A 10,070-nucleotide genomic window follows, 5' to 3' on the forward strand; every position below is an offset into this window, starting at 1 on the left:
AATGGCTGCAGTCTGTCCAGGCCACCATGATCCTGTCCATCATCTTCAGCGTCCTGTCCCTGTTCCTGTTCTTCTGCCAGCTCTTCACCCTCACCAAGGGGGGTCGGTTTTACATCACTGGAATCTTCCAGATCCTTGCTGGTAAGTTGGACATAATAAAGTAGAAGCTGGGCCTATCTGAGGTTATGAAATGGTCAATAAGTAGAAAGATGTGGTCCTAGAATGGCTGATGTTCATGAGTCTGCTCATCGGATGGTTTTTGTAAAGTACAGGGGTGTGTGTGTGTGTGTACATATACCTTAGAATCTGGGAAATCTCCGCTTCTCCATGGAATGAGGTGTATAGGAAACAAGACTTAGGGGCTCGGGAAGGAAGGTCCCTAACCGAGTTAGACCTATGGCCAGGAATTAAGCTGCAAGGGGGGCACATGATCAGAGGCAAATGCTGAGGGTATCAGTAGAGCAAGGGCCAGTCTTAGGGCGGATTTCTGTAGATTACAGTCTGCCCAAGGAGCCAGCCCTGCTTCAGCATGGAGATGGCCCTGCTGTGCTGCTGAGAGCTGCCACGGTTGCTCTCAGGTATGTGTCTCCTACCTCTAAGCGGCGATGAAGCCGCGCTGACAAATTCTTGCTCTCCTTTACTCCAGCTCCTAGAGCCCACTGGCTTTGATTTACTATTGTCATCCTCAGGTGTCTTCATTTTGGCACCTCTGCATAATGTGCCATCATTTCCAAACATGAGGCCATGAGAACATGAGTGGTCTCCATCTCCCCACTAAACTGCTTTCAAGTTCCCCCATGGGACAGATTACCCGTATGCAAAATGTGCAGACTTCTAGAAGCTTCTATTACAGAGGGTGGCATCTTCCAACTTTTGTCTCTAGATTCTGGCCATCGTCTCATGTCATTGACTCTTGTCCTACTGCCCATTAACTGCCAGTGGACTGAGGCAGCAGGGCATTGGAGAGAAATAAGAGGCAGATGTGGTGGTGGATTCTACAGTCCAAGTGAATAAATCACAAGCTCCATAGGTACCAGAGGACACCTGGGCACTGTGAAATGTTCTGGATTCGGACCCTCAGAGTAGGCAAAGGGAGTAGCATCTCTTGTTTGAGTTAGTTGTCAGAATGTCCCTGGTACTGAGTCATCGTCCTGTGCTCAGGAGCAGTCATTGGAGGGTTGAAACAGCCCATATGTCCTGGATGGATGGATGGATGTGCAGAAATAATGGCTTACACAGGGCTATGTGGCAAGACAGTCTGAAGTTGAATGTTGATGACCTTTTCTAGAAGCCAGAGAGTTGCCCTTTCCTGGAAAAAGGAAGTAAGCTAGAGAGCCACTTCTCATTAAATATTTAAATATAACATTTCAATATGCACAGTTTGGGGATTTCAAAACCAAATAGTGCTTTCCTGTTGCACAGGTTTTATTACAGCAAGCCAGGCTCCCGGAGCGCTGCCAGCTTTGTTAAACTGCTAATAATGCAGTGAGATTTCTAGGTACGTTAGAAGCAGAGTTATCATTCACTCTGTTTCCAGCAGTAATATAGAAAACTAGCATGTATTCTTGGATTTCTTTTATGGCTTACTGTTTATAGTTCCATATCAATGATAATCAAATCCATTGTATCGATGAATGTATCCTCAAGATAAAGTAATACAGACTTAGCAACCAGAAGTTTCATAAAATACTTATATTTGATCTATACGAACTTGTTATTTTACTGATAAATTAACTGAAATTGGGAAAGCGTAAATGAACACCCAGCTCATGCGAGGACCACTGACTGCCTCCACTCCCTCTCATACCATGTGGAGTGAATATGGATAGGTACTTCCTTCTAGTTAGAGATAGCAAAACTTTTAAGGGACGCAAAATCCAAGGCAGAAACTCTGCTTTTTATCTGATCTTTCTTTGAACCTGATTTCCAGCGGAAGATCAATGCAAATTTGCACCATTTATTATTCTCATGGGCTTAAACATCTGAGATGAATAGGAGTCTACACCATCAGAACTAGCCAGACTGAAACCATTGGACTGAGAGGAGCTAAGTGCCTGTTGACAGCCTTCTTGGAGCAGAGAGCACCTGCGTCTCCCTTCTTCCTGTGACAGATTTCAGCTTTAAATTCTCTAAATGTCTCCAAATGTCTTTTTAGCAATATCATTTTCAGTCAAAACCCAAAGTCCAGAGATAAGAGCCATTAAGTCACGCATGTTGTCACTGCACCTTGTGTGTGACAGTATTTCAGTTCAGCCAAAAACCCTTAGGCGCTGAGATTTTCTAATCTTCCACAGCTTGTTTACTAATCCGTGCTCGCTTCACTGTTTTGACTCTCGTTCGAACTCAGTACAAGCCTTTTAGAAAAAGAACTCTGCTATGAAAACCTCTGAATTTAAAAGCACATGATTTGTTCTTTCCTTACCCCCTTCAGATATAGCTTCTTATCTCTCATGAGACCTCACTTTTGGTTATCAGTTTGTCAGTTTAGCGGTCCATATTTGAACAGGAAGTTCTCCTGAGTTAGAAATGTTAAGCGAAAATAGCAGATGTCATTTATAAGTCCTAAGAATTTTCTGTGCTTCTTAACTCCAGTCAAAATGATGTGAAAGAGAGTCTTTTTAGGAAGCTCAGGTTTCTGGAATGTTGCGTTTGAACTTGCTGTAGGTTTTTCTACTAAAGTTGAGAACTAAAATGGTTAGGGACTTCACTCAGAGATTTCTTGACTCTTCATGCCTGATGATTCTAAACCCCTCTGTCATGTGTGTTTCCCAACTCACAGCCTATTAAGCAGCCAGGAAGTAGAGAGAAAATTAGGGGAGCGTTGTTGGAGAGAAGGGCTGATGACAGCCTTGAAAAATGACAGCTTAACATCAAGGAGAAATGAGAAAAGCTAAAACAATCAAACGAAAAACAAAAACAGAAAGGAAAGGACAGAGGGAGGGAGGAAAGGAGGAAGGAGGAAGAAAGTGGCCCCACGGTCATGGGAGGTAAAGTCTAGGAGAGAGCCTGCAGACGCATCTTTGAACACAGAGGCATTTTAAGCGGAAGCCACCAGAATTTGCTGAGTCTCCCAAGTGGCTGTTGCAGGCTGGATTATCTCTGCACAGCTTCCCTTTGGAGGGCCCAGCTGTGGTCTTTATAGATCACGCACACGAGTGTGCAGGAAAGGCAGGCGGAAGGTATTTGGGGCTCTTGGGGCTGACTGTGGATTCAGGAGCTGTCTGCCTTGCTCTAGATTACAGCTCTGCGTGTGGTTACAGGTCTACCTGGTCTGCTGCATCATCCCTTCTCCATTTCATAATAAGCCACAAGTCTCACATTTAAGAGCTATCTTTCCTTGATTACATACTTCTCAGGTTGGCTGCTTCCTGAAGACGTATTGAGAGGCGCCTACGTCTAGTTCAGTGCTTTTCAATCTTACCGACCCATCAGAATGACTGTTTTATGAAGGGGTGCTTTTTTAAAAATGCCAGTGCTCAGGCGTCATCCCTAGAGAGTCCCATTTAAAAGCTCTTGGGTGGGGCCACTCCCTGGGTGACTCTGAGATTCATCCAGGGTTGGGAATCACTGGCGTAGCCATTAAACTGCTCCTAATCCCATGTAAATTCCTCTAGGATATTTCCCCACCAACAGCTCATCCCATTCATGAGCCATTGATTCTTCTAAACTCCCTTCTTAGAGAAGGGCCGTCCTGATTCTGCATTTGGATTTTGGAGTCATTCTTATTTTCAGAACCCTGTAGCCATCTCTTCCCAGGGAGTAGATATCCTTGCCCTAGCTCTGCTGGGTTGGGTTGCACTAGATGGGAAAACATCAAGAAATTCTCATAGACGCAGACCTGAAAGAAACATTCGCATGTGTTGGTTTATTTCACTACATACACCCAGCAGCGAACTCCGTGCATGCCACACAGAAGGCCCTGAATACCTACTTGTTGGATGACTGGATGATTGTGTTCCCTTGGCAGAATCAAACTCGGGTCACATGTGTAACTACTATTTATTGTGGTTAAAACGAACAGCAAGGATGGTAGAAGGAGAGGCCGGAGTGACTTTGACTTTTTCTGTTTCTCGTGTTTGTTTTGTTTTACACGGATCGATATGGATATAGGGCATTTAGAATAAAAGAATCAGGGGGCTGAATAAAAGCCCAGTGCCCTCCCTGTTCTGAGTGCTTCAAAGATAGCTTCAGTCGGATTCCACAATTAGAAACCGTCGCTGTGAGTGAGTCGTTCCCGATGTTACACTGGCCGTGCCCAGATCAGAACCCAGTAGTGCAATGGTGACTTTCTGGGCAGCACAGGTCACATGGATGCTGAAAATGGAAACTGGGCCAGTAGTTCTGAGAAGGCTCCGTGTAGGTCAGACATAGAGCCCAACGCTTTCAGGGCACCGGACCTTCCAGCCTCTTCCTGCCCCACCTCATTGCTGGAAGAATGAGGTGGGGTGAGACACAGGCTCTCACCCAGCAGACCAACACCACAGAGACCCCTCCCACTGACCGTCTCGGAGGTCTCACCCAATGTTCACTTTGTAGTCAAGTTCACTCTGGCTTCCACTCCAGGCTCTCAAATGAATTGCTTTTGCGAAGGTCATTGATGTACTCTTTCAAGCCTTTTGCTGAATTCCTCCACTCATTTCAATACTGTTGACTATTCACTCCAGGAAACTGTTTATTCCCTTGGCTTCCAAGACATCACCGTTTTCCCAGATAGAGTTAACCCACCAGGGCAATCCTGCCAGAGTCCCCTCTCCCTCACTCCATATCCAGTCCACTACAGGGTCCTGACACCGGGTAGCATCCTCTACATTGTGCCCATTTCTTTTCTTTTATGCACTAAAACCATTGCGGCTGTGCAAAAGCCAACTCATGCACCTTCCTGCCCCCACCTTGTCCTCACCCCTAAATCCATTTCTCGCACTCCTGCTGGAGTGGTCTTTCTAAAGCACACATCTGATCATGTTTCTCCTCTGCTGAAGACATTCTTCTCACCACACTTCCTCATCATGCCACTTAAGGCCCCCTCTCTCCTGGCCTCAGTGAGCTCTCAGCTCCTCTTACACTCCCCTCCCCCGTTACGGGAGACTCTCATCATGACTTGCTGGGGGTTTCCACCAAGCTCTCTCAGGCTTCCTTGCCTCTCTCGTGTTCTTTCTTCTACCTGGGAGACCCTTCCCACCTGTCTTTACCTGGCTACCTCTTACACATCCTTTAGACCCAGGTCAAGCACAGTCTCCCCCTTCAGGCTTCTCCAGGCCCCAGTTTGGATTCAGCGCTCACCTGTGCTCTGAGGGCATTGGGTGTGTTTCACTTTCCCCTTCTTGAAATCACATCGTATTATATTGGAAGTCTCTCCTGACATGTGTGTTTCTGGATGACCCTCATCCTTGATGGCAGGGGCCGTGTATCATTTGTCTTGGCATATTCAGCATCCAGAACAGTGCCTGCACACAGCAGGCACTCACTGCATGTTTACTGAACCAAACAGAATGGAGATAAGGAAGTATCGAGAACTCCCTCCATGTCTTCCTTTGCCTTTGGCCTCTTGGTTGCTCCCTTCCAAAGAATCTGGCTCCAATCGCTCACCTGTGGTTATTGTCACTACTTAAGAGGGCTCGAGGGCTCCTCTTCAAGAGGGCCTGAGGGAGAAATTCAGGGCGTTGTTGCAGACCCAGCCATCCTGAGGCAGGTAGAAACTCTTGTCAACTCTTGAATGGCCAGCACCTTTATGTTGTCTGGAAAGGGTCAGTGTCCTTCCACTTAAAGCTGGCCTCCACTCCCAGACTCAGGCCTCTCCCAGGGCATCCCCATCTGCCGCAGCACAGACTACTCATCTGTGGGGAAGCGGAAGGGCTGCCTGTGTGTCAGTAGCCTCACTCACCTTCCCCATGAGGGACCTTCATAAATGCAGCTCCACCTGCTGGCTGCGGAGAAAATGAGTCACAGCCCACTTCTTGGGAGGCGTGCTCACCTTTTAGGGGCTATTGGATGGCATTACCTACTCTATATTCCAGGGCACATCTATTGCGTTCTATACAGACAGCCTTGTAATGATATATTCTCTAAAACATCAGTCTTCTGACAACGGTAATTATAAAGTGTGTATCCTCTCCTTGGCTTTGTAAGTGTCTAAGCTTCTTGCTTATTGAAGTGAAGCTTAAATTCATTTACTTCTGAGATTCTACTGGGGCAAATGTCGTTTAAATTAAGCCATCCAGTTAGTCACCTCACTTGGGTAGCCTGCCTTTCTCCCTTCCTCTTGGTCATAGATGGAATGTTCTCTTTGCCAGTGAAATCTGGCACAGCTGGTCTACACGGCGACCATGGCATCTTTCATGCTGGTGCTGGTGAGACATCGCCCCATTTGGAAGCCTTGCCGCCACCATGAACCTTGCCGTGGGCCCTTTACTGTTCTCTTTATACCCCACTCTCTCCCTTGCGTGAGCTTCTTTTTTATCCTGCCCTCTTTAGGTAGGTCCAATACAGTGAAAGAGACAACTTCAATATTTCTTAAAGACAAGAATTAACGCTTTGGAGAGGTGAGCCGCGGAGCTGTGGGGGAAGATACGGGAGGGTCACAGATCTCAGAGCGAATAAAATGTGTTCCCAGCGGATCGACACTGCTGTATTTCTCAAGTGACAATTCACCAGCTCTGGTTTCCCCTCTGACACAGAGGTCTTCACTGTCTCCTGAACTTTCTGTAGGTAGTAGGTCCTGGATCCGATCCCACTGTAATCCCAAGACTATTGTGTGGCTTTCTCAACAGAGGCCGGTCAAGTGGGAGTTCTCTCCTCTGATTTGCAGACGGACAATCTTGTCAGGGTGGCGAATGTGACGGATTCCCACTTCTGCACTTTGTTCAAACAAAGTTGCAGTGTCCAGTGAAATAGCAGCCCGAATAGCAGCGAGGTTAGCTGTAGGTGGTCCAGGGCGCTGGGAGCTTTGGAACCACAGGAATCCCACATGGCCTGCTGGATTTATAATAGAGTCACTCAGAGCCTCTCAATGACCCTGTTTTCAGGAGGGAACAGAGCAGGCTTTGTGCCGCCCCAGGCTGGGCTGCCAGCATCACTGGACCCTCCCCTGCAGGGGATGCTGACAGCCATCGTGGGCATGAGCCATCACGCTTGAACTTGCCTGCTTCATGAGGCCCAAGGTGTTGGTTTTTTTCTCCACCCCACACCGGAGGGCTGCATTGTGGGCAAGGAAGGGGTGGCCTGACCCACCTGTGTATTCGATACCCTTTCACCCCTCTTTGGGCTTCAAACTCAGCCTTGGGGGCACCAAGAACTGTTGGAAGGGCCCAGGTACAGTGGAGCTTGCCCCCATAGTCGCCTTCCTCTGCAGCTTTGCTTCCGTTCATGTCCTGTCCTTCTGTCTCCGCCGCACCTTCTTTTCCCTCTGTGTTCATTCCTGTGCTGCGTGGCAGTGCCCACAGGCATTGCTTGCTCCGTTTCTCATGTAGCAGTCCTGCCAGGAGGTCTGGCGTGGAGCTCTGCCCCTGCGTTCTGCACGGAGCCCGGTGCTTTTGCCAGGGCCCTACTCTGATAGTGGCAAAGTATCATTTCACTTGCACTGGTTTCAGATAACGCCGCCACCCATTTGTAGAGTGGTTCGCAGGTTTCCAGCGGCTCCCACACCCAGCCATCCTTGGAAAGAGACAGATGGCTTTATCTTGCAACTCGAATTCTCACTGGCTACCTGGTGTTGACAGGGAATTGGTGACACTTAAAGGAAAAGAAATGGGGCAGAGACGTTGACGAGGGACCTCAGAGATGATGGCCTGGGTCACGTAGATTAGAAGCAGAGAGCAGATGGCTCCCCGTGTTCCTATTGGATCTGGCAGCAGATTCCTTCCAGAGTTAGACAAGCTCTTGTGGTACAGTGTTGCCTGCCCTCCCTGCAGCCCACTTCCTTCTCTATAAGAAAGAGAGATCAGTGACTTGTGTGTGTGTGTGCGTGTGTGTGTGAGAGAGAGAGAGACAGAGAGAGAGAGAGACAGAGAGAGAGAAAGAGAGAGAGTGGGGTCAAGAGCAGGGAGTGGTGTGGGCAGGTGCCCGGGGTCCTGTGGAAGGTGCACTGGGGATAGTGCAGAGGGGACCCCCACCATGACTTCTCCATCACCCAACTTGTCCTCCCCTTCCGCAGGTCTGTGCGTGATGAGCGCAGCGTCCATCTACACGGTGAGGCACCCGGAATGGCATCTTGACTCTGCATACTCCTATGGCTTCGCCTACATCCTGGCCTGGGTGGCATTCCCCTTGGCTCTCCTCAGCGGCGTTGTCTACGTGATCTTGCGGAAACGCGAATGAGGCGCCCAGACAGGCTGTCTGAGGCTCTGAGCAGCACGGGGAAGGGAGGAAGGAAACCAGAAAACAGAAAAAAAAAAATGCTAGTCAAAAAACCCAAACTCAAACCAAACCAAACAGAAAGCAGTTGAGGGGGGTTAGTGTTGGTTGAAGATGTATATAATATCTATGGTTTATAAAACCTATTTATAACACTTTTTACATATATGTACATAGTATTGTTTGCTTTATATGTTGACCATCAGCCTTGTGTTGAACCTTAAAGAAGTAGCTAAGGAACTTCACATCCTAACGTATAATCAAGCTCAGTATTTTTGTTTTGTTTTTTGGTTTTTTGGTTTTGCCCAGAAATAAAATAACTCCATCTCGCCCCTTCCCTTTCATCTGAAAGGAGATACCTCCCTCCCACTCCACCTCATGTAGACAACCAAAGTGTGGGTAGAAAACCCGAACAGCCCAAAGCTCTCTCACTGTGGGTCACCCCGTGCGTCACACAGAGACACACACTGCCCGCACCTCTGTGTGAATCCTTACGCACACTCGGAGAAAACCCCCGAACTGGAGCCCTCGGCAAAAACGTGGCTTGTGGCTTTGGAATACTTGCCCTCGAGGGTGGGTGTCCCGGTCACTTGTCTAGATGAGAAATCAGTGACAACGAACCTATGAAATGGTGCTATGTATCTACCATTCCTTATTATCACTAATCATCTAAACGACTCACTGGAAATTCAATTAACAATTTTACAACATAAAGTAGAATGGAGACCTGAATAATTCTGTGTAATATAAATGGTTTATAACTGCTTTGGTACCTGGCTAGGCTGCTATTATTACTATAATAAATAAATAATAAACACAGCCTGTATCACCCCACATTTCTCTCACGGTCGGAGCATCGGGACAAGCCTCTAGACCCCCCGGGACTGAGTTCCCAGGGCTCAGCTGGTCTAGACTGTTCTCTGCCTCCAAGGACTGTCTGGCAATGACTTGTATTGGCCACCAACTGTAGATGTATATACGGTGCCCTTCTGATGCTAAGACTCCAGACCTTTTTTTTTTTCTCTCGCTTTGCTTTTTCTGATTTTATACCAGAACTGTGTGGACTAAGATGCATTAAAATAAACATCAGAGTAACTCACTCATCTCTCCTGGGTTTTTGTGGGGACCTGGGGGTGAGTGCGAGGGACACGTCAGAGTGGAGGGACTAAAATCAGAGCTTGTGTACAGGCTACAGGGAGCATGTTGTGCCTTCCAGAAGAGCTAATTGGAGAGGGCCAGGAAGTGTTGCTGAAATGGAAGTTGCAAGTGGACTGGAGTGTTCATGTTCTCAACCCTCTCTCTCGTGCTCTGTTCTCTGATGACCCGCCTGGGTCCACAGAGGCGTGTGATGCTGTCACCTAAAAAGGGGAATCTTAGCATAAGTAGCACAGATCCCTAACCTTTAGAAGGAGGGGCAGCATGATATGGTGGAAAGCCCACAAGATGGTGACCTGAGGCCAGACTTTCAGAAAAAACATGAGTTGGCATCAGCTGAGTGCCTAACACTGTCCTGAGGGAGGGAAGGGCCGACCGTGTCCTCCAGTTCCGGGTTTCTAGGCTGTGTCTCGCTCATACTCATTTTTACCCATTGACCTTTTACTGTGCATCTGTGGTACATCAAGCTAGTGATGCGCTCAGTATTCTTCAATATTTACTGAGCCCCTCTGTTGAACTGAGCACCAGAGATCAAGAAAAAAAAAGAACGTAATTCTCAGTCTCAA

General features: G+C 47.7%; 1 protein-coding gene across 2 annotated transcripts in view; it reads left to right on the top strand.

Moving 5' to 3' along the window:
- PMP22 (peripheral myelin protein 22) overlaps nt 1-9,448 on the top strand; it is a 32,306-nt gene extending 22,858 nt beyond the window's left edge. For both annotated transcript variants that reach the window (XM_046677035.1, XM_046677034.1), the window contains exons 4-5: nt 1-141; nt 8,150-9,448. In XM_046677035.1, the coding sequence (XP_046532991.1) occupies nt 1-141; nt 8,150-8,313 (305 nt within the window). In that variant the 3' untranslated portion in view covers nt 8,314-9,448. The remainder of the gene's footprint in view (nt 142-8,149) is intronic.
- Nucleotides 9,449-10,070: the final 622 nt, after the last annotated feature.

This window comes from Equus quagga, chromosome 11 (genome assembly GCF_021613505.1).
Source record: "Equus quagga isolate Etosha38 chromosome 11, UCLA_HA_Equagga_1.0, whole genome shotgun sequence".
Taxonomy (NCBI): domain Eukaryota; kingdom Metazoa; phylum Chordata; class Mammalia; order Perissodactyla; family Equidae; genus Equus; species Equus quagga.